Consider the following 25,524-nt stretch of genomic DNA (forward strand, 5'->3'; position numbering starts at 1 on the left):
GTAAAAAAAACAACAACAAAAAAACACATGATGTTAGTGCACCAGTCAAGGAAAATGAGCAAACTACATAAATAACATCCTGTAATTTGAGTTTTTGATCTTGATAGATTGAAAATAATCACCAATGAGTTGACTGATAAATATTATCACATAATTTATTCAGAAAGTATAAATAAGGACAAATAAAGATACAATACTATTAACCACAACATGTACAGGACTGTCTCAGAAAATTAGAATATTGTGATAAAGTCCTTTATTTTCTGTAATGCAACTAAAAACATGGAAATGTCATACATTCTGGATTCATTACACATCAACTGAAATATTGCAAGCCTTTTATTATTTTAATATTGCTGATTATGGCATACAGCTTAATAAAACTCAAAAATCCCATCTCAAAAAATTAAAATATTTCCTCAGACCAAGTAAAAAATAAAGATTTATAACAACAAAACAAAATCAAACATTTGAAAATGTCAATTAATGCACTCAGTACTTGGTTGGGAATCCTTTTGCACGAATTACTGCACCAATGTGGCGTGGCATGGAGGCAATCAGCCTGTGGCATTGCTGAGGTGTTATGGATGCCCAGGATGCTTCAATAGCGGCCTTTAGCTCATTTGCATTATTGGGTCTGGTGTCTTTCAGCTTCTTCTTCACAATACCCCACAAATTCTCTATGGGGTTCAGGTCAGGGGAGTTGGCAGGCCAATCGAGGACAGTAATGCCATGGTCAGTACACCAGTTACTGGTGGTTTTGGCACTGCTGGATCATGCTGGAAAATGAAATCATCATCTCCATAGATCTTTTCAACAGATGGAAGCATGTAGTCCTGTAAGTGTGGAAAAAAAAAACAACAACATTATGATTTGTACATTTTCAGAATGTGCTTGTTCTATTTTTAAACAAAGAAAACCATCTGAAGTTGTCTTTATGTTATTTTATTTTTTACTTTGGAATAGATTTTTCTCCATGTGGCCCCCGATTTAAAATGAGTTTGACACCCCTGTTGTAGCTCAAGAAATCAACAGAAACCTTTTTTGACACCATTTCCCCCTCGATCTCCAACAGTACACTAACTATCTTTTGTGATTTATCACCTTGCTCCTTTCAGTTGACATCCTTTTAGATATGCCTCAAGCTCCATCATTGTCCCATTCATGGGTACACTACAAATAACTCCTTTGATCTACTTGTTACTCTGCCCTACATAACTAGCGCTCACTATCTTGCACTACTCTATTGCTTTAAGTCTCACTCCCACTGCTCGTTGCTTTTGTAAACTACGAACAAGTTTCCATCTCTCAACACTTTTGCCATTAAAATATCTCATAACATGATTTTTAGCCCCTTTAATAGCCTAACTGTATTTAGCGATGAGACACCTCGCTGATCTTTGAATCTTAATACGACTTTAAGGCCCCTTCTACACTAAGCAGGCTGAGGTTATCCAGGGTAAATCCCACCTAACCTTAACCTTGTCCACACACACACAGTGGTCGTTTAAGACCCCCGATCCCTCTATCCGCCGGCACAATGCAACCTAGTACGCATGCGCGAAAAATGCGCTCGTCATAGTCACCTCCAGTGTTGCTTTGTGTGCAAGTTCTTAAATTTAACTTATCTGAACAATATCCAGTGTTGTGGTATTTCAATTAACTGGAATCCAGTGTGCTGTGGGGCCCTATTGTAGTGAATCAATGGACACATGAAAGTAAACAATGTGACAAAGAACATTTACATCAATCAATCTAGGGATCTAGATATCTGGTCAAGACACTCCTCACTCTTTTGTCTTCACCTTCATTGTTCTTTTGTTTTTGGTGACTCTATATACTCTGGCCCTAGACGATGAGTCCGCGACATACATGGCGGACAATAACTGATACAGTCTGATTTGCCAGTCCAAAAGCATTCGCCGTTTTACGTAGTCTTCCCTCGACGGCCAGGGAATACAAAGCACACGCTACCTTTTTTTTAATCACATCCACGGGAGCCCGCATTCTCATTGTCTCTCCTTCGACAAATGGACAAAGTTTTTCACTAAGTAGAACCACAGCTGACCTGGACATTCGCAAGTTCTCTTGCCGTCTGAGAAGTGTTGTATCCGAAAAAGCTGCAATCGTTTTCTCTTAAGGTATTCATGTGTGATTTCCACAAGCGTCTGTAGAGACGGAAGGAGAAACCCCGGCATATCTGGATGACTCCTCTCCATGTTTCCAGAGGTTAGCTCCGAGTTACGAAACCGCTTTATTATGAAGCTGGCTGTGGCGCGTTCTTTCCGACATCACTTCCTGTGTGGGGCTCTCTTTCTGGCGTCACTTCCGGTACAAACTCAGTTTGTAAACGATCAATGAGTCCATACAAAGCTATGAGCCGGAGATTCAAGAAATAGACGTCCCACTTACCCGTGTAAAAAATTATCCAAGGAGGTGAACCTTAAACGATGATTTAGTGTGGCCGAAACGGGTCTTAGACTAAGTAATTATTTGTTTAATGAGTTATCCGGCTTAATGTAGACAGGCCCTAAACTCTAATAACTAATTTTAGTTATTAGAGAGTTCCGGTCGAACGGTTTTTCACGGGACACATTTCTGGCGTTGTTGCACGAGTGAGCCACTGGTGAGGAGATGCTGCTCCGTTATTGATTTAAGTAAAGTCTGAATGACATTAAAACAGTTAGCTCCATCTTTTGACACTTCTTCAACTCCCGTCCTTGCTTACTACACCAAAGATGACGGGGAGAAGATGCTGTCGAAGGTGAGCCACGTAAATAAGACCACCCACAAAACGGCGCATCCTGAAGCGACTGTCAGAAAGCGACTTGAAGATGATTTGTAAAACATAATCTATGCAACATTTTGACCAAGGAACCACCAGAGGTATCGGTCTGTGACGCATTAGCTACTGGGCCGCAGAGAAACATTAAATAATCTATGAACGACTGCATTTTCTCCGACTTAACTTTCGTCTGTCCCACTAAACACAGCAATAAGCTTGTTTATAGATGTACAATAAAACTCCTCATAAGAAGTTGCTATTTGTTATATTTGTTATAACTTTTGTGACATGATACATTGCACAATAATGAACATAAATAAAATATAAATGTGACAGATTGTAGCCAAAGGCTGATTTTCACCTGCAGTGCCCAGCAGGTTGATGATAACCTGCAGGGGATCTCATTGCAAAGAAACAGACCCAGAGCTCCCACTAATTCAGCGTTATCATGAGTTGTATTTTTCATGCACTTATTTTTGCTGTATTTAGCTGGCACAAGTGGAAAGCCGGTCCCTGGAAATAATGCCTACATTAAACCAGTCTGTGGTGCAAAAAAGGTTGGGGATCACTGATCTAGACCACAAGGAAACATTTTCAATTTAAAACAAAATCATAATATGACCCCTTTAAAGGCCTACTGAAACCCACTACTACCGACCACTTAGTCTGATAGTTTATACATCAATGATGAAATCTTAACATTGCAACACATGCCAATACGGCCGGGTTAGTTTACTAAAGTGCAATTTTAAATTTCGAGCAACATATCCTGCTGAAAACGTCTCGGTATGATGACGTCACTCGTGACGTCGCGGATTGTAGAGGACATTTTGGGACAGCATGGTGGCCAGCTATTAAGTTGTCTGTTTTAATCGCAAAATTCCACAGTATTCTGGACATCTGTGTTGGTGAATGTTTTGCAATTTGTTCAATGAACAATGGAGACAGCAAAGAAGAAAGCTGTAGGAGGGAATCTGTGTATTGCGGCCGACTTCAGCAACACAAACACGGCCGGTGTTTCATTGTTTACATTCCCAAAAGATGACAGTCAATCTTTACCATTGGCCTGTGGAGAACTGGGACAACAGAGACTCTTACCAGGAGGACTTTGAGTCGGATACGCAGACACGGTACCGTGAGTACGCTTCCAAACATTTGATTGCTTGCCCGTACGTGCGTGCCGCTCTGTGCGTGTCACGTATGTAAATTTGGGGACATTGGGGAAATATATGTGCTGTATGAACTTTGGGAAGGTGAACGGTACTTTGGGCTGTGGGATTGAGTGTGTTGTGCAGGTGTTTGAGTTGTATTGGCGGGTTATATGGACGGGAGGTGGGAGGTGTTTGTTATGCGGTATTATTTTGTGGCATATTAAATATAAGCCTGGTTGTGTTGTGGCTAGTAGAGTATGTATATGTCTTGTGTTTATTTACTGTTTTAGTCATTCCCAGCTGAATATCAGGTCCCACCCGCCTCTCACAGCATCTTCCCTATCTGAATCGCTCCCACTGCCCTCTAGTCCTTCACTCTCACTTTCCTCATCCACAAATCTTTCATCCTCGCTCAAATTAATAGGGAAATCGTCGCTTTCTCGGTCCGAATCGCTCTCGCTGCTGGTGGCCATGATTGTAAACAATGTGCAGATGTGAGGAGCTCCACAACCTGTGACGTCACGCTACTCGTCTGCTACTTCCGGTACAGGCAAGGCTTTTTTATCAGCGACCAAAAGTTGCGAACTTTATCGTCGATGTTCTCTACTAAATCCTTTCAGCAAAAATATGGCAATATCGCAAAATGATGTATGACACATAGAATGGACCTCCTATCACCGTTTACATAAGAAAATTGCATTTCAGTAGGCCTTTAAGGCGCCTTATAATTCTGGTGCGCCTTTTGTATTAAAAAAGACCTAAATAAACCCGCTCATCGGCAGTGCGCATTTTAATCCGGTGCGCCCTACGGTCCAGAAAATACGGTAACTAATTTGTCAAAGAGGGAAACAAATGCAAAGAATCTCCGTTTATGGGTCAAGGCAGATTCAATGATTAAGCAGGAAAACGCCCTCATTGGTGAGAGTTTTATTTAGTTTTGCCCATCTCCAATTATACGGCCAAGTTTCGGTTCTTGCCTTGTACCAGCAGCCTTTTCTTGCTTAGCTGTTAATTTTTGTTCCTCGTTTAGCAGTTGACCTTTTGATGACCCCCACACCAGGTTTCTCACAAAACAAAAATCTAGATGTTTTCACTACATTAAAGATCTCCATAGATATTCTATTTTTTTTTTCATTGTGTCAGGCCATCTTCATATCACCTCCCTCCAGTAGGTGGCACAGTCGAGCAAGGCTGAGCTTGGTTCAGCCAGGTAATTTTCACTAAACTGTGGGGCCTGGCAGCAACTCATGAGGTGCTTCATTGTTTGGAGCTCTCTGCACATGAGTCTGATGTTGTCAGCTTCCACCGCTTAATGGACACCTTGCACCTCCCCTCTCCGACTCAAAGGCTGTGCAGGGTTCTCCAGACGGCCCAAATTTGATCATGGCTGGTAGCGAGGCATTCATCAGGGGTGATGCCTCTCTCCCTCCTTTGAGTCAACCGGCTGCTAAGGCTGCTTCATCGCTTCTGACATTCTTAAATTCTGGCAGCAGTTGGGGTGGTTCCCAGGGCCTTGGTGTTGTCAAGGAAGCTCGTCCTGGAAAAGAAGCGTTTTTGGGTGACAGAGTGCTCATAAAGTAGGTAGCGGTTGTCTTCAGCCTGCTTTTTTTGTGCCCGGCTTGTGTAGTGACTGCTCTGTAGACGTCAGAGGTGGCGATGCCGAGAGGGCTTGGACACACTAACAGTGGTTGTCTTGATGCACCCGGTCACTATCCTGTGTGGCATGACCTGTTCCAGGGTATGTGTATTCTGCAGCAGAAAAGCACAAAACCAATGCAGATGTGTCCTGCTTCAAGCTCCTCAATCGTGAAAGCCTTGGTTAGGATGGACATGTTCTGTTGATTGCCCGGGATGGTTGTGGCATGATGTTCTCCTTTGGCTCCTGCGCCTCTCTACTTGTCTTCCACTGGTTACCAGCATGCTCCCAAACAGTTTCTGTGTTATGTCAGATGAATTAGGTGGGGTGTTCTTGTCACCACTTAGCTTACGGATGGTAGATCAAGCTTTCTTGCTGGTCTCGGACATGTTGATGCTTTCTATCAGATCTTGCCAGGCTTTCTGTCTCTCGCTCCCCAGGCATTCCATGAGGGTTCTCCATGGCTGGCGGTGTCCAAAAATGGGTCGAATCTGAATTCCGCTTTGTTGCACTCCAGAAGCTGTCATTTTTCCTCTGTGAGGCCAGCGATGTACTCCTTCCGACATCCACGAATGATGCAGGCGCGAGCGGCCTTCTTAACTGCCTGTATGAACACGGTGTAGTTATCAGAAGTGGGTTCTATGTCCAGGAGTGCTCTGTTGTGCTCAGGTGGTCAACTTGGGCTGGTTTTAGTTTGAAGAGGCGTGGAAAATCAACTTCCGACTTGGTTATGGCAGGCTTGATTGTGACAGAGATTGGCCAGTGTTGTGATCTAGGAAGTGGGTTCAGCACCAGCTTTCTCACTTAGTTGTGCCAGTCTTTGGCTGACGAAGCCTTGTAACCTTTTCTCCAGTGGCCGCAGTTAAAGGAGTTGGTGGGGTTAAGCGTTGTTGATCAACTCCAGCTTCAACCAAGTGTTTTCCGTCCAGCTTTTGATTAGTTCTCTGTTACTGTTGGTTATTTTGTAGTCCCACATTGTGTGAAGGGAGTTTAAGTCACCAATCACAACAGCATTCAGACAATGTCACTTCTGCTGCAGTTGCTTGTTAGCCCATCGACTTTGGTTTCAGTGTAACCGTTCACTTTGATTAATGTTACCACCATCGACATTGAAGCTCGCTTGCGTGCAGAATTGGCTACTTCAGTCAGTCACTGTGGTACAGTTTCTGTCATCAGCATGTGGAGGCTTCTGCTTGTGTTCGTAATGTACTGATGAATGTGACATTGTACGTACAGTATGTTTGTTGATACTAACAGGCCCGGCCCTAACCAATCTGGCGCCCTAGGCAAGATTTTAGGTGGCGCCCCCCCACATTGGCAGTGAAGTGTATATACTCACAAGAAACCGAATAGCTTTGTCTTTGACCTTTTTTTTTTTACTTACAACTATACCTAATATATAAAGGGGTGGAAAAGTGACTATTACCTGCAGGGCAAACATAGCTAACCAGAAGGCAATAATAATGTAAACAAAAAACAGCTGCTTAAAAGATCTAATACAAATGTCCCTGAAAAATGTAAGGTGGGAGTACTGTAATTACCTAACGTTACATTATTATTTTCCATAACAATTTAGCCCCCTCCACAATATTAACCCGACGTTAAAACAGAACTAGCTATTTATTGATTAGCAATTGCCGAATCATGTGACATTAGCTTAATGCTAAAAAGCCGGGTACTATCACATTCTGTAACAGACAAATAATTTCATGTTCGGCTCACCTACCTGCTACCTTTGTCTTTTCTCGTTTCTCCTCCTCTTCTTTTCTCTTTTTTCTTCCCTGGGCACCTGACAGTTTTGGCCGTTTTGACATCTTGTGTTGATTTTTTGATGTGGTGACGTCCAAAAAGAGTCATGATACGGGAAGGGAGGGGGCGCACCGTGCGGGGGGAGAGGGGGGGGGAGGGGGCGTAATGTTGTAACAAATAATATTTCTATTAAATAGGCTTTACTTTGCATTTTAATTAGCGTGGGATTATTTTTTGTATTTAGAAATAATAGTACCAACTTTTTCTTTTTTCTTTTTTTTTCTCCAACATTTGTGGCACTGGCGTGGCGCCCCCTGATGGACGGCGCCCTTAGCATTTGCCTACACGGCCTATGCCACGGGCCGGCCCTGGATACTAATAATTGGATTTCATTTTTGCCTAATAAAAGATATGTGAATCTAGACTTTAAATCCCCTTTACAAACATGCTGTGGAGGACAAAAAGTGTGTTTGTCGGACGTGCTCGAAACACCTCCCTAGGGAGGCGCTCGGATGGCATCCTGACCAGATGCCCGAACCACCTCATCTGGCTCCTCTCAATGTGGAGGAGCAGCGGCTTTACTTTGAGCTCCCCCCGGATGACAGAGATTCTCACCCTATCTCTAAGGGAGAGCCCCGACACCCGGCGGAGGAAACTCATTTAATTTCGGCCGCTTGTACCCATGATTTTGTCCTTTCGGTCATGACCCAAAGCTCATGACCATAGGTGAGGATGGGAACGCAGATCGACCGGGAAATCGAGAGCTTTGCCTTCCGGCTCAGCTCCTTCTTCACCACAACGGATCGATACAGCGTCCGAATTACTGAAGACGCCGCACCGATCCGCCTGTCGATCTCATGATCCACTCTTCCCTCACTCGTGAACAAGACTCCGAGGTACTTGAACTCCTCCACTTGGGGTAAGATCTCCTCCCCAACCCGGAGATGGCACTCCACCCTTTTCCGGGAGAGAACCATGGACTCGGACTTGGAGGTGCTGATTCCCATCCCAGTCGCTTCACACTCGGCTGCGAACCGATCTAGTGAGAGCTGAAGATCTTGGCCAGATGAAGCCATCAGGACCGCATCATCTGCAATTAGCAGAGACCTAATCCTGCAGCCACCAAACCAGATACCCTCAACGCCCTGACTGTGCCCAGAAATTCTGTCCATAAAGGTTATGAACAGAATCGGTGACAAAGGGCAGCCTTGGCGGAGTCCAATCCTCACTGGAAACGGGTCCGACTTACTGCCGGCAATGCGGACCAAGCTCTGACACTGATTATACAGGGAGCGAACCGCCACAATAAGACAGTCCGTTACCCCATACTCTCTGAGCACTCCCCACAGGACATCCCGGGGTACACGGTCGAATGCCTTCTCCAAGTCCACAAAGCACATGTAGACTGGTTGGGCAAACTCTCATGCACCCTCAAGGACCCCGCCGAGAGTATAGAGCTGGTCCACAGTTCCACGACCAGGACAAAAACCACACTGTTCCTCCTGAATCCGATGTTCGACTATCCGGCGTAACCTCCTCTCCAGTACACCTGAATAGACCTTACCGGGAAGGCTGAGGAGTGTGATCCCACGATAGTTGGAACACACCCTCCGGTTCCCCTTCTTAAAGAGAGGAACCACCACCCCGGTCTGCCAATCCAGAGGTACCGCCCCCGATGTCCACGCAATGTTGCAGAGTCTTGTCAACCAAGACAGCCCCACAACATCCAGAGCCTTAAGGAACTCCGGGCGGGTCTCATCCACCCCCGGGGCCTTGGCACCAAGGAGCTTTTTAACTACCTCGGCAACCTCAGCCCCAGAAATAGGAGAGCCCACCACAGATTCCCCAGGCCCTGCTTCCTCATATGGAGACGTGCTGGTAGGATTGAGGAGGTCTTCGAAGTATTCCCTCCATCGATCCACAAGATCCGCAGTCGAGGTCAGCAGAACACCATCCCCACCATACACGGTGTTGACATTGCACTGCTTCCCCTTCCTGAGGCGGCTGATGGTGGTCCAGAATCGCTTCAAAGCCGTCTGGAAGTCGTTTTCCATGGCTTCCCCGAACTCCTCCCATGTCCAAGTTTTTGCCTCCGCGACCGCTGAAGCCGCACACCGCTTGGCCTGTCTGTACCTGTCTGCTGCCTCCGGAGTCCTATGAGCCAAAAGAGCCCGATAGGACTCTTTCTTCAGCTTGACGGCATCCCTCACCGCTGGTGTCCACCAGCGGGTTCTAGGATTACCGCCACGACAGGCACCAACCACCTTGCGGCCACAGCTCCAATCAGCCGCCTCGACAATAGAGGTACGGAACATCGTCCACTCGGACTCAATGTCCAGCGCCTCCCTCGTGACATGTTCAAAGTACTTCCGGAGGTGGGAATTGAAGGCATTCGACCGTGTCCCTCGGGAAGTCCTGTGGGGAGTGCTTGGAGAGTATGGGGTAACGGACTGTCACTGTGTGATTGTGGCGATCCGCTCCCTGTACGATCAGTGTCAGAGCTTAGTCCGCATTGCCGGCAGTAAGTCGGATACGTTTCCTGTGAGGGTTGGACTCTGCCAGGGCTGCCCTGTGTCACCGATTCTGTTCAAAACTTTTATGGACAGAATTTCTAGGCGAGGTCAGGGCGTTGAGGGGATCCGGTTTGGTGGCTGCAGGATTAGGTCTCTGCTTTTTGCAGATGATGTGGTCCTGATGGCTTCATCTGGCCAGGATCTTCAGCTCTCACTGGATTGGTTTGCAGCCGAGTGTGAAGCGACTGGGATGAGAATCAGCACCTCCAAGTCCGAGTCCATGGTTCTCGCACGGAAAAGGGTGGAGTGCCATCTCCGGGTTGGGGAGGAGACCCTGCCCTAAGTGGAGGAGTTCAAGTACTTCGGAGTCTTGTTCACGAGTGAGGGAAGAGTGGATCGTGAGATCGACAGGCGGATCGGTGCGGCGTCTTCAATAATGTGGACGCTGCATCGATCCGTTGTGGTGAAGAAGGAGCTGAGCCGGAAGGCAAAGCTCTCGATTTACCGGTCGATCTGCGTTCCCATCCTCACCTATGGTCATGAGCTTTGGGTCATGATCGAAAGGACAAAATCATGGGTACAAGCGGCCGAAATAAAATGAGTTTTCTCCGCCGGGTGGCGGGGCTCTCCCTTAGAGATAGGGTGAGAAGCTCTGTCCTCTGGAGGGAGCTCAAAGTAAAGCCGCTGCTCCTCCACATTGAGAGGAGCCAGATGAGGTGGTTCGGGCATCTGGTCAGGATGCCACCCGAGCGCCACCCTAAGGAGGTGTTTCGGGCACGTCCGACCGGTAGGAGGCCACGGGGAAGACCCAGGACACGTTGGGAAGACTATCTCTCCTGGGTGGCCTGGGAGCGCCTCGGGATCCCTCGGGAATAGCTGGACGAAGTGGCTGGGGAGAGTGAAGTCTGGGCTTCCCTGCTTAGGCTGCTGCCCCGGCGACCTGACCTCGGATAAGCGGAAGAAGATGGATGGATGGATGGATTTGCATTTAAGAATTGGAAATAGAACGAACGGAAGGTACACAGATGGACTTGCATGTTATATTTTGTGAAGGTCTACATTGGGTTCGACACAAAACACGCAACATACTAGGGGTGCTCTAAAAAAGTAAATTCACATCGAAATTGTGATTCTTATTAATTCAAAATCAATTTGTAATTTTTTTCTTTAAAAATACATTTTAAAAAATACTTCATCTCCATGCTTACGCTGAGTGAATCATGAGGTCCCTAAATAGTCCGACCTTTATAAATATGGTTGATTTAAAAGTAACAATTTAATGTACATGTCACAGTCTGGTGTTTGTCAGGAGCCCAGAATGCAGAGAGTAAGTATGAGACTGTTTTATTAGGGACAAAGCAGGAAGAACAAAACTAAAGATGTGTAGCATGGATGTGCATCAAGGAAAAATGGAAAAGGAAAGCCGAGCAAATCAAAACTAATGATCCAAGAAGCATCCGAATTGGCAAACAGGCACAGGTGAGGCAGCCTGCATTTAGACCAGAGGAGTGGTGGTAAATAGAGACAAACAGGGAGTGCAACAAAAAAAAGATCATCAGACAGTACAAAATACAGTAACAACTGTCATGTACGATCATGACAGGCAAGGACCAAAGTAATGGCCACCAGTCCAGGATCCTCATTTACAAACCCTGTTTCCATATGAGTTGGGAAATTGTGCTAGATGTAAATATAAACGGAATACAATGATTTGCAAGTCATTTTCAACCCATATTCAGTTGAATATGCTACAAAGACAACATATTTGGTGTTCAAACTGATAAACTTTTTTTTTTGTTGCAAATAATCATTAACTTTAGAATTTGATACCAGCAACACGTGACAAAGAAGTTGGGAAAGGTGGCAATAAATACTGATAAAGTTGAGGAATGCTCATCAAACACTTATTTGGAACATCCCACAGGTGAACAAGCAAATTGGGAACAGGTGGGTGCCATGATTGGGTATAAAAATAGATTCCATGAAATGCTCAGTCATTCACAAACAAGGATGGGGCGAGGGTCACCACTTTGTCAACAAATGCATGAGCAAATTGTTGAACAGTTTAAGAAAAACCTTTCTCAACCAGCTATTGCAAGGAATTTAGGGATGTCACCATCTACGGTCCGTAATATCATCAAAGGGTTCAGAGTATCTGGAGAAATCACTGCACGTAAGCAGCTAAGCCTGTGACCTTCGATCCCTCAGGCTGTACTGCATCAACAAGCTACATCAGTGTGTAAAGGATATCACCACATGGGCTCAGGAACACTTCAGAAACCCACTGTCAGTAACTAAAGTTGGTCGCTACATCTGCAAGTGCAAGTTAAAACTCTCTTATGCAAGGCGAAAAGCGTTTGTCAACAACACCCAGAAACGCCGTCGTTTTCGCTGGGCCTGAGCTCATCTAAGATGGACTGATACAAAGAGGAAAAGTGTTCTGTGGTCTGACGAGTCCACATTTCAAATTATTTTTGGAAACTGTGGACGTCGTGTCCTCCGGACCAAAGAGGAAAGAACCATCCGGATTGTTATAGGCGCAAAGTTGAAAAGCCAGCATCTGTGATGGTATGGGGGTGTGGAAGTAGTGTCAAAGCGCTTTGAGTACCTTGAAGGTAGAAAAGCGCTATACAAATACAAATACAACCCATATTAGTGCCCAAGACATGGGTAACTTACACATCTGTGAAGGCGCCATTAATGCTGAAAGGTACATACAGGTTTTGGAGCAACATATGTTGCCATCCAAGCAATGTTACCATGGACGCCCCTGCTTATTTCAGCAAGACAATGCCAAGCCACGTGTTATATCAACGTGGCTTCTTGGTAAAAGAGTGCGGGTACTAGACTGGCCTGCCTGTAGTCCAGACCTGTCTCCCATTGAAAATGTGTGGCGCATTATGAAGCCTAAAATACCACAACAGAGACCCCCGGACTGTTGAACAACTTAAGCTGTACATCAAGCAATAATGGGAAATAATTCCACCTGAGAAGCTTAAAAAATGTGTCTCCTCAGTTCCCAAACGTTTACTGAGTGTTGTTAAAAGGAAAGGCCATGTAACACAGTGGTGAACATGCCCTTTCCCAACTACTTTGGCACGTGTTGCAGCCATGAAATTCTAAGTTAATTATTATTTGCAAAAAAATAAATAAAGTTTATGAGTTTGAACATCAAATATCTTGTCTTTGTAGTGCATTAAATTGACTATGGGTTGAAAATGATTTGCAAATCATTGTATTTATATTTTATATTTACATCTAACACAATTTCCCAACTCATAAGGTAACAGGGTTTGTATAAATGTCACTGGACTCAAAAAAAAAAGGTGTCAACAAGGGTTAAATGTAGGTACTTAACTTTCAAACCTTTACGACAGGTGTTGTGAGAGTAGCGTGTGTGTGTGTGTGTGTGCTCCTTTAAGAATGGCAGTATGTGAGGTGAGTGGTGAGTGAGTAAGTGGGCGAGTGAGGTGAGGGAGCGGTAGCAGTTAGTGTGCAGGAGCGCTAGTAGCTTGGTGGATAGCTTTGTGGAAAACCATAAAGTGACAGAGTTGCAACGAATCAACGTCCTTGTCATTCCGACCCAAGAGCGGAACTGTAGGGACCCACTGCCAGGTAAAGTGGAGGGTAGGTCGGGAAGTCATGATTTCAAACCCTGGCCGAGTCATACCAAAGACTATAAAAATGGGATCCATTACCTCCCAGCTTGGCACTCAGCATCAAAGGTTGGAATTGGGGGTTAAATCACCAAAATGATTCCCGAGCGCAGCCACCACTGCTGCTCACTGCTCCCCTCACCTCCCAGACGGTGAACATGGGGATGGGTCAAATGCAGAGGGAAATTTCACCACACCTAGTGTGTGTGTGACTATCAGTGGTACTTGAACTTTTAACTTTAACATCCGCCCTGGAGGGAACGTATCCCCTGCGCTCCTCGACCACGGTCTGGGAGCAGACAACCAGGAAAGGTGTACCACCAGGGAGGAACTCTTCTGCACACAATTCACTGCAGGTGTGATTTATAATAAAGGGCATGTACAAGTGTGCCCAGCATTTATGAATGTGAATTTTTTGTGCCTACATACATTCTGAGGTTTGTGCTTGCATAATGTTGTATGCTGAAATCCATGGACAGTTAAATGATGCCCCAAGTCAGGTGCCAGCTACAACTGGCAAGGGGGATGCGGACGAGTGACAAGTTGTGGTAAATGGAGGCGAACAGAAAGTGGAATGAAATAAAAAAAAGCGCGCCAGACAGGAAATAATACAAAATACAGATAGTAATAACAACTGTCATGTGAGATCATGGCAGTAACATTTTAAGGAACATTTTCCCCATGGAATAGAGTTTGAAAGTGCTGTGAGTTGTCTGTAAACTGGAAACGTGCTATTCAGTGTATTAACTATTCGCTAAATGAACATGCAGCAACTATTCGGTTGAAGCAGACCTTGGTAACAAAATATAGGTAAAGACACAAGGCAAAAGACTCTCCGAAGCATCTTCTGGATGTACAGTATTTCGCTGAGGGTGGTACCCATTGGACCTCGTCACTAAAGAGTGTGTCTCCTGAGAGCCAGGTCCAAAGATGGGCTGCTGGACCCCATTGTTCAGCATCAGGTTGTATGAAGAGTTGAGATATGTCGTTCTCGCAAGAGATGATGATGCTGATGGTGGTGTCTCACAGGTCATGGCTGTGCTGGGGATGCTAAGTGCTTCTACTCTATTTGTAGTTCCAACATGTCCTTGGTCCACACAATCAGTCTCTGCAGACACCTCAGATTTGCAGTGTAACTTTGGAATCGTCATCAGTTCGATCTCGTGGTGACTCATCTCCATAAAAACAGGATGACAACTTTTCTGGAAAACAGAGCAAAATTTGAATTCATGTGTGGACAAAAATGTTTTTAAATACAACTTTTGTATGAAAATACTGGGAGACGCTCCTGTCCTCTTGAAATACTTCCTACACAGGAAAAATATTTGTGAGATCACTGAGGTTAGATGAAAAGGTATGGCTCATCATCTCAAAGTTCAGTAGTTGGGTTTTTCCAAGGGTGGGCAATTTTTTTGGCATAGGGGCTGCACATGGGTCCTAAAGTTTTGCCCGGGATCCCTAGCCAGAAGCTGAAAAATTTAGTGTTTTTATGAAGTAAAATCTTAATTATTTACTGGGATTCAAAGGATTTCTTTTTTGCTTGTAGTTAGCTGTGTATCAACATTCTGACGTGTTCACAACCAAGCAAATACATGCTGCAAAAAATCAAGATGAATGTCCAGTAAAACAACTTTATCACATAAAGCTTGCTTCCTCGTCTCTCTTCGTCACAAAGGTTCCCACTTCTTTGTCCACAAGCCCCCCCCCCGTTTTATATGAAAGCCTCGTCTTCTTAGAGCCTCCTATTTTGATTGTACGAATGGTTCTTTTTATGCAGTCTAAGTCTTTAAAAAACACTAGCAAGAGGTGACTAACAATGGGGGTTGGATTTATTCCGCATAAAAAGCCCTCGAAAAACATCCTAAAATCTCCAACAACACTGCCTGAACTTTTGGGCGCCGCATTGACTTCACAGAGTGCATTGCAACGTTCGCTATTTCCTGTGACGACTGTGTATACTGGAACCCAAGATGCAAGGCGGGAAGCAGGTGGAACAAAAATGCCCTTTAATCAAAACAGGTCCTAAGCCAGGGCTTGTAATAATAACATAAAGCAATGGGACACAGAAAAGTGTCCCATGGAAAATAAAGAAACAAAGAAACAAACAGGCGGCCAGGCTAGGAGGCAGGGCTCTGGTCTGACGCTGAGAGATGCCAGGCTGAGACGATTTAGCAAAAGGATGATGGTAAGAGGACAGCACAAAAAGGTCTTGCTAGCAAGTTTAGCAGAGCAGTCCAAGATAGTCTCGTGCGGGAACAGCCTTTAGGAAAGAACTGCCATCTCAGCAATACACCTGCAGCTTATAAAGGGTGACAAGCAGTCAGCCTCAGGTGCGTCCATTAGCTCCGCCTCCAGTCCAAGCAATGACTACCGAGGAGAGAAAAAAGACAAATGATAACACAGTGAGAGCATAAAGCAGTGAGGCAAGAACAAAGATTGTAACAGTACCCCTCCCTCTAACGGACGCCACCCGGTGGCTAACTCGGCTTTTCAGGAAAGCGATAGTAAAAATCAGACAAGAAGGTGGGGTCAAAGATTAGGGAACGGAAACCCAAGAGCGATCCTCTGGAGCATATCCCTCCCAGTCTACCAGATACTGTAGACCGCTACCCCTCCTTCTCACGTCTAAAATGGCCTTGACTGTGAATGTGGGATGGACGTCGACTAGCCTGGGAGGAGGAGGAGCGCTGGAGGCCACAGGCTTGAGATGAGAAACTTGAAAAACAGGGTGTATCTTAAGCGACTCAGGCAGCTGAAGCAGAACAGCACTGGAGTTGAGGATTTGTTTCACAGTGTAAGGATCAATAAATCTGGGTTGCAGTTTTTTGGAGGCTGTGTGCAGAGGTAAGTCGCGTGATGACAGCCAAACCTTCTGTCCTGGCTTGTAGTCCGGGGCTGCTGTGCGATGACGATTAGCCAGGCGCTGGTTGCGTTTAGAAGTATGTGACAGTGCAGCTCACGTGTTGGGCCAGGCGAGACGGGCAAGGCATAGGTGAGCAGTCACTGAGGGCACAGCAGATTCTGACTTTAACAAAGGAAAAGCTGAGGGTTGATATCCGAAAGCAGCCTGGAATGGTGACCCCTGTGGCAGAGCAGACAAGGGAGTTATTTGTATACTCAATCCAAGAGAGGTTAAAATACCAGGAAGCAGGTTGCTGATGGCAAACAGAGCGGATCGTGGCCTCCAAATCCTGGTTTGTCCGCTCCGCCTAGACGTTTGACTGTGGGTGTTACTTCTGCCTTGGCTCTTGGTGAGGGGGGCTGCATTTTTTTCTCCTCCCGTTTTCTCCCTGCTTGCTCTCTTTGTCTTGTCTTGTCTACACTTTTTTGAAGCCTCTTTCTCTGCGATGTCCTCCAAATCTAAACATCAGACATGGAATTGATTAGCTGGACTCTCGACTCAATTGACAAAATCTTTTCAACGAGGAAATGAGTTTCTGGGGAGCCTGGCTGCCCTGACGGAACCATTGGAGAGTCATGTGCCTCTCAGTCCTTCCGTCGAGGAAGTGCAAGACATCTACCTATTTGGAACAGTGATCGCGGGGCATGTGCTGATTGGGCTGGGCATTGCTCTGGTGTATAGTCAAATTCGGAAGATGATGGCAGCCACTCAAGGAGCCCAAAGGCTGTTCGTTGCAATGGAAGGCTTGGGTCGAGCTGTGGGATCACAGACTGTGGCGATTTCTGAACTGAATCGCAAGATGGATTACATCTAATTAAAATGCGAAAATTGGATATGAGAGCCAGCATGGACAAATAGAACAGACAAGCCATTGTAATGTCTGCTCGCTTGGAAAAACAACAATCCTAATCTACGGTTTGACTCCCTCAAATGGCCTTGACGCTGCTCAAAACAGAAGAAGGCTGTTCTGAAAACATCCCCCGAGGACACCTCAATGATGGACGCTTTGACCTCCCTCCCTCCTGGGAGTTGAACTTTGCTCGCACTGCATGCAGATCGGCTCCAGGCCTATAGACACAACATCACTACACCCTGGACACTGGCATATGCACACAACCCCCCATCCCCACCCCACGCCTTAACCACAGCTTGATTTCCCTTCGGAGTGATGGACGGCTGAGTAGCGCTTTTTAGCTGCAGCCGGCCTCCGTGGCTCCAACTCCCTCCCCTCTGTTGCAAGTTTTGTGATTATATGTAACATGTTTATGTGTGCTATGGCTACAAGTTTTTTTCCTCGGCCTCATTCTAGGCTCCCTTGCGGGAGTCCAGCCTTTGACTGAATATTTCTTTACTCTTCCCCCCTTCCCCAATATCACCTGTTTCCCACATTTTTTAAGGAGTGCCGTAAGTGGTGGTCGAGGAAATAGTCCCCACAAACACAGTACGTGTTTTTCCAAATCAGAAGCCCTGGGTTGATAGATCGGTCCGAGAGGCTTTGAAAGCGCGCACCCCAGCCTACAGCAGAGGGCGCGCGAACGGCGACATGCACGCGTACAAGGCAGCGTGCTATGACGTCAGGCGTGTAGTGAAGCAGGCAAAGGGAAGATACAGGGACAAAATGAAGTTTCAATTTCAGCAGGCTGACTCCAAAGCTGTATGGCAAGGACTCAGAACCATGACAGACTACAAAGGCAGCCCCCCCATGGTGAATGCTGATGTCTCCCTGGCAAATGAGCTAAATACCTTTTATGCACGGTTTGAGGCTGTCATGTCTGTGTAGTCATGTTTTGTTTTGTTTAGTTATTGGACTCTTTAGTTTCTGGCTTTTCACTCCCTTGTCTCGTTTCCATGGTTACCCATTAGTTTCACCTGTTCCACGTTTGGACTCATTGTGCACTCTTGTTTGTCACCATAGCAACCCATTAGTTTTCACCTGCCTTCACGACTCATGCACCTGTCTTTAATCATGTCACTATGATTTAAGCTTCCAGTTGCCAGGCTGTCTGTCTGGCGACTTCATACCCCTGTCACACTCTGTTTACCTCTGCGCACTTCATGCCATGTCCAAGTAAGTTTTTTCTATTCATGCCACAGTTAGCGACTTTTGTTCATGTCCTTAGTTTTTTGCCCACGTGCAAGTATTTGTTTCATTAGTCAAGTTTGTACTTCCGCCTTGTGCGCGCCTTTAGTTTGTTCTTTTTTGATAATATTTAATAAATCATGTACTTACATTCCCGTCTCGCCCGAGCCAACTTTCCGTTGCCTTCCGGAAAAACAAAACCCAAGGACCAAGTCATGACAGAGGCTGCAAATTCAAACAGCAGCCTTCATGGCGCCGCAAAAGAGGGTATGGCCACTGGCAATGGAGACACAGCATTCAGAATAACAGAACATGACGTGAGGAGAACCTTTAAGAGGGTGAATACCAGGAAAGCCACAGGGCCAGACGGCATCCCCGGTTGCGTCCTAAAAGTCTGTGCTGACCAACTGGCACCGGTATTCACAGACATATTCAATATGTCCCTTGAACAGTCCGTCATCCCCACCTGTCTGAAAAAATCCACCATCGTCCCTGTTCCAAAGAAATTTGCCCCTGCCTGCCTCAACGACTACCGCCTCGTAGCCTTCACCCCCATAGCCATAAAGTGCTTTGAGAAGCTAATGAAAGACCACATATGCTCCACACCTGAACAAAAGGCAGGGGAACCATGTGAGAATGCTGTTCATAGACTACAGTTCAGCATTCAACACCATAGTCCCATCCAAACTCGTCATCAAGCTCAAGGACCTGGGCTTGAACGCAACCCTCTGTCAGTGGGTCCTGGATTTCCTGACAGGCAGACCACAAGTGGTGAGAGCAGGGAACTGCACCTCATCACCCATCATTCTCAACACCAGTGCCCCCCAGGGCTGTGTTCTGAGCTCCCTCCTCTATTCACTCTACACACATGACTGTGTGGCTAAAAACACCACCAACTCCATTGTGAAATTTGCTGACGACACAGCTGTGGTGGGCCTGATCTCCGGAAACGATGAGACGGCCTACCTGAGTGAAGTGAAGAACCTGGCACTGTGGTTTCAAGAGAACCACCTCGCCCTGAATGTCAGCAAGACCAAGGAGATCATAGTGGATTTTAAGAGACGGGGGGAAAGGAACTACAGTCCACTCAGCATAGACGGGACGCCGGTCGAGAGAGTGACCAACTTCAGATACCTCGGAGTGACAATATCAGAAGACCTGTCCTGGACCACACACATAGACAACGTGGTGAAAAAGGCACGACAGCGTCTCTACTTCTTCAGGAGACTCAGGAAGTTCAAGCTAAACCACAAGAGCCTCAGAAACTTCTACTCATGCACAACAGAGAGTGTCATGGCTGGAAACATCACCTCTTGGTTGGGAATAGCACGGCACACGACCGCAACAGACTGCAGAGAGTGGCCAGATCAGCCGAGCGCACCATCGGAGGTGTGCTCCCAACCATCTGTAACATCTACACCAGGCGGTGTAGATCCAAGGCCAAGAGGATAGTGAGGGACTCTAGCCACCCAAGCAACTGCCTCTTCTCACTGCTGCAGTCAGGAAAGCACTACCAGAGTCTCATGGCCAACACGGAGAGACTCAGGAGGAGCTTCTATTCCCAAGCCATCACACTGCTCAACTGCACCGCTGATTAACACTTATCACAATTGCACAAAACCGCACGCACAAGAATCACTTTACTTACCACTGTAATTACCGGACTACAATACTCTTCATTCAATGACTGTAAATAATGTAAAAACAAGAGTATAAAGAAGTCATACTGTTCCATTACCTTTGTTCATACTACTGTCACTACTCAACTGCCAAAGAACTGTAGACACCTTAATATGTATTACTTCCTATACTGTATATACTGTGTATACTGCATATACTGTTATACTATTTGACATTGCAAACTGTATGTGACTACTGTAGTTTACTTGTACTGATACGTATACTATAACTACTGGGACTTATTGTGCAACTTATTGTCTTGTAATTCATGTAAATCAGAGCTATTCAAATGTTTGTATTTTTTGTATTTAGTGTATTAGATTCAGCAACTAGTGTTTGGATCCCACTGTACGCAATATCTGAAGAGCATGGAAAAAAGCATTTCACTGTGGTGTACTCTGCATGTGACGAATAAAACCTTGAACCTTGAAGTGGCTGACTCGTTGACGGTCCTGTTCTTGTCTCCCTGTAATGTATGTCTGCTCTTAGTGGGACTGTGCCGAAAACGTAATTTCAGTTCTTATATGTCTTGAACATGTTAAAGAATGGACAATAATAAAAAGCACCTTGAACCTTGAAGACAGGATGGGCGACACCCCCAGGGACTTGCAGAAAGCCTTCCAAACTGCCGACGTAAATTATGGTCTTCTATCTGAGACCACATCCATGTGAATGCCATGCAGTCGAAATACATGAAGTACCAGAAGATCAGCAGTCACTAAGGCAGAAGGTAATTTAGGCAGTGCAACAAAATAAACTATCTTTGAGAATCTGTCTACCAGAGTGAGTATGACTGTGTTGCCATTAGAGGGCAGCTGTCCCGTAACAAAGTCCAAAGCCACATGTGACCAGGGGCGGGTGGGAATGGGCAGTGGCCACAGGAGTCCTGCCGATACCTGGTGGGAGGACTTGTTTTGTGCACAGACTGAGCAAGCGGACACAAACCCCCTCATATCCGGTCTGAATGAAGGCCACCAGAATTGTTGTGAAAGAAGGAAGATGGTGTGGCTGACTTCGGGGTGGCAGGCAATCTTTGAACTGTGCGCCCAGCGCAGGACGTCAGGACGGAGCTTAGGGACCAGAAACAAGGGATCCTTTAAACAGCCTACTCAGCCTTGAGAGAGAATCCGGCTTGCTGTTCAAGGAGCCCGGGCAGAAAGTAAGGATGAAATTAAATCGGGTGAGAATCACAGCCCATCGTGTCTGTTGAGGACTGAGTCTTTTGGCAGCGCGCATGTATGATCGATTCTTGTGATTTGTGGGCACGACTGCCATCAATTCCCTTTTGCCAATGTTATAATTGCGCTCTGCCAGGGTCAGGCGACATGAATGAATTGATTAACGTGGACCCCAACTTAAACAAGTTGAAAAACTTATTCGGGTGTTACCATTTAGTGGTCAATTGTACGGAATATGTACTGTACTGTGCAATCTACTGATAAAAGTTTCAATCAATCAATCAGAGAAAAAGGCACAGGCGTGCAACCTCTGGTGGGACAAGGAGCGCTGAGAGAGGACAGCCCCAACTCCCGTATCAGATGCATCAACCTCGACAACAAATTGAGAAGAGTAAATGAGAACAGCAGCATGTGTAAACAAAGACTTCAGTTTTTCAAAGGCAGCGTTAGCATCAGGGTACCACATAAATGTAACCTTACAGGAATTGAGCCTTGTTAAGGGTTCGGCCACCCAACTAAAGTTTCGAATAAAGCGAAGAAAAATTTACAAAGCCTAAAAACCTTTGAAGCTGCCTCCTGGTGGTAGGAGCGGGCCACTTGACCACAGCCTGAATCTTGGTTGGATCCGCTCTCAGTTGTCCATTCTCCACAATGAACCCCAAAAAAGCCACCGATGCCGTGTGAAAATAACACTTCTTGGCCTTAACAAAAAGCCTTATCTCTAGGAGCCTCTGAAGAACGAACCGGACCTGCTGTATATGGTCTTCCAGTGTGAAAGAAAAAATCAATATGTCGTCTAAATAGACAAACACAAATTGTTCAAGCATGTCATGGAGCACGTCATTTATAAGTCCTTGAAAAACTGTAGGAGCATTTATGAGACCAAAAGGCATAACAAAGTACTCAAAGTGTTTTAGAGGGGTGTTGAATGCTGTTTACCACTCATCTCCCTTTCTAATCCGAATAAGGTGCTAAGCACTGCGCAGGTCCAGTTTAGTAAATAATTTAGCTGAATAGAGCAAATTAAATGTAAAATCTAATAAAGGTAGAGGATATTTATTCTTGATGGTGATGTTGTTAAGCGCACGATAATCGATACATGGGCGGAGGGATTTGTCGCTCTTTTCAACAAAAAAAATTCTGCATCAACCGGCGAGGGGGAGGGACGAATTATGCCTGATGCAAGCGAAGACGAAATATACTCCTCCAGAGACTCAATCTCGAGTTTGGACAACTTTTGGAGCTCTATTCTTGCTAAAAACCTCTCGGAGGTCATGATACAAGGGAGGAACTAGCAACATATCAATCTCTTCCGGTGTGTCTGTGTGAGAAGAAATGGGTGGACATGCCGATTTAGGACAGTGTGAGTGGCAAAACACACTCCAATTTATGATTGAGGCTCTTGACCAATTGACAAGGGGATTATGTTTCCGCAGCCAGGTGAGCCCAAGCACTACGGGTGCAGAGCGAGATGGAATTACAAAAAAACGTATCATCTCATGATGATTTCCTGACAAGCGGAAGAAAACATTCTTAGTTTGTAATTCAAAGCTAGCCAAATGATGGCCGTCAAGTGAGCAAACAACTTTAGGAGATGGTAACTTAGCAACAGGAATGGCAAGACGTTTAGCATAAGCAGGATCAATAAAACAGTCGTCAGATCAAAAGTCTATTAAAGCAGTGATATCGGTATCTCTAGACAGCATACCTGGCACCTGTAAACGGCTCGTCTGTCCGTATGGCACTGTGGCTGGGTTGAAGCATCCATCGGCGAACTCGGACGAGAGGGTGAAACGGCCTCTCGGCTTAAGTGAGTCGATTACTACCCAGCTGCATGGGTTCATCCACCCCTTGTGTCGACAGATACTCCAAGGGTCGAGGCCTGGACTGAAGAGGCTGGTTCACCGGAAAGCTCCGGTTGCTTGACATAGTGCCCCCAGGCTGCTGTATACTGTCGTCTTGGTTTTTGAGAAGCTTGTCGATAAGTACCACTATGGCAATCAGGTCGTCGAGGTTGTCAGGAACGGCCACAGAAATCGTCTTGTCCTTGATAGGGTTGGCGAGACCCGCAAAGAAAGCGTCCAGCAGTGCTGAGTTGTTCCAGTCGCTATCGGCCACAAGAGTGCAGAACTCAATAGCGTAATCAGACACGCTGCGCCGCCCCATGTCTTAGCTTGAGCAGGGTATAAGATGCTTCACGTCCAGGAGAATTGCGCTGAAACACTTGCTCCATGGATCTTAAAAACGCCTTCTAGGAAGAGCAGATGGCCGACCGTGGATTCCACTTGGCCGTGGCCCATGCTGCGGCTCTGCCAGACAGGTAAGAGATGAAGAAGGCAACGCGGGAGCACTCCGTGCAAAAAGCAGCTGCTTGTAGCTTAAAATGCAGCTAGCACTGAGTCAAGAAGGGGCGCACATCCCCGGAGTCTGCAGAGAATCTTTCTGGTCTGGAGATGAGAGGATTGGGGTTCAAGGAGACGTCCTCCGGCAATGCCTGGCTGGCTGGATCCACAAGTGGAGTAGCGCTGGAGACAGCAGAGACAGTGGGGGAGGAGCCGCTATGCCAGGCTGACAGGAGATTATTAAATTGGGTCTCAAGTCCCCCCATGTGGGCATCTTGACGATCTGCCATGTCTTTTACATTCTCTCCAAGTACGGCAAACTGGTCCTCTTGTCGACCCAGGTGCTAGGCCTGAGCACAGAGGCCCTTTTTAAAGGAATCTACCTCTGCGAGGTCCATTCTTTGAGGCCAGTTCTTTCTGTGACGGCTTTGTATTCTGGACCCCAAGATGCTTCAAAGGTGGGAAGCAGGTGTAACAAAAATGTCCTTTAATCAAAACAGGTATTAAGCCAGGGCTTGTAAGAATAACAAAAAATGATGGGACACGGAAAAGTGCCCCCTGGAAAAATAAAGAACCAAGGCATGTGGCCAAGCTAGGAGGCAGGGCTAAACTAACGCTGAGAGACGCCAGGCTGTGACAATTTACCAAAAGGATGATGGTAAGAGGATGGCACAAAAAGGTTTTGCTAGCAGGTTTAGCAGAGCAGTTCAAGATAGTCTCGTGCGGGAACAGTCTGGAGGAAAGAACTGGCGTCTCTCAGCAGTACACCTGCAGCTGATAAAGGGTGGCAAGCATTCAGCCTCAGGTGAGTCCATTAACTCTGCCTCCAGTCTAAGCGATGGCTACCGAGGAGAGAAAAAAGACAAATGAGAACACAGGCGCAGGAAGACAAAAAAGCAGTGAGGCAAGAACAAAGAATGTAACATTTCCTTCGACAACAACAACAACAACTACTAATCGTGGCAGATTTCATGAGAGCCAACGTCGACTACTTTGGGACAAATTATAATCCAGAACCTTATCTTTTTGGGCGTGGATACACGGAAGATGAGCTGCAAGTTTTAAAAGCTGTGTGCTAAACAGATCTAGCTACAGTCGTGGTCAAAAGATTACATACACATGTAAAGAACATAATGTCATGGCTGTCTTGAGTTGCCAATCATTTCTACAACTCTTATTTTTTTGTGATAGAGTGATTGGAGCACATACTTGTTGGTCACAAAAAACATTCATGAAGTTTGGTTCTTTTATGAATTTATTATGGGTCTACAGAAAATGTGACCAAATCTGCTGGGTCAAAAGTATACATACAGCAATGTTAATATTTGGTTACATGTCCCTTGGCAAGTTTCACTGCAATAAGGCTCTTTTGGTAGCCACCCACAAGCTTCTGGTTGAATTTTTGACCACTGCTCTTGACAAAATTGGTGCAGTTCAGCTAAATTTGTTACTTTTCTGACATGGACTTGTTTCTTCAGCATTATCTACACGTTTAAGTCAGGACTTTGGGAAGGCCATCCTAAGACCTTAATTCTAGCCTGATTTAGCCATTCCTTTACCACTTTTGACGTGTGTTTGGAGTCCTGTTAGAACACCCAACTGCGCCCAAGACCCAATCTCCGGCTGATGATTTTAGGTTGTCCTGAAGAATTTGGAGGTAATTCTCCTTTTTCATTGTCCCATTTACTCTCTGTAAAGCACCAGTTCTATTGGCAGCAAAACAGACCCAGAGCATATTACTACCACCATCCTGGGATTAACGGCCTCACCTTTTCTCCTCCAAACATATTGCTGGGTATTGTGGCCAAACAGCTCAATTTTTGTTTCATCTGACCACATAACGTATCTTATC

The 25,524-nt window shown here is 45.8% G+C and overlaps 1 protein-coding gene across 8 annotated transcripts in view; it reads right to left on the reverse strand.

Annotated features, from left to right (window-relative positions):
• Positions 1-423: 423 nt before the first annotated feature.
• Positions 424-25,524, reverse strand: part of LOC133619531 (leukemia inhibitory factor receptor-like) — a 91,550-nt gene continuing 66,449 nt past the window's right edge. For 3 of the 8 annotated variants that reach the window (XM_061980603.1, XM_061980600.1, XM_061980607.2), the window contains one exon: positions 11,162-14,692. In XM_061980603.1, the coding sequence (XP_061836587.1) occupies positions 14,264-14,692 (429 nt within the window). In that variant the 3' untranslated portion in view covers positions 11,162-14,263. Of the gene's footprint in view, positions 837-11,161; positions 14,693-15,616; positions 15,858-16,359; positions 16,573-16,593; positions 16,851-25,524 lie in introns of those variants that run through there. The other 5 variants (XR_009817432.1, XM_061980602.1, XM_061980604.2 and 2 more) reach the window with 5 other exon arrangements.

This window comes from Nerophis lumbriciformis, linkage group LG20 (assembly GCF_033978685.3).
Source record: "Nerophis lumbriciformis linkage group LG20, RoL_Nlum_v2.1, whole genome shotgun sequence".
Classification (NCBI taxonomy): domain Eukaryota; kingdom Metazoa; phylum Chordata; class Actinopteri; order Syngnathiformes; family Syngnathidae; genus Nerophis; species Nerophis lumbriciformis.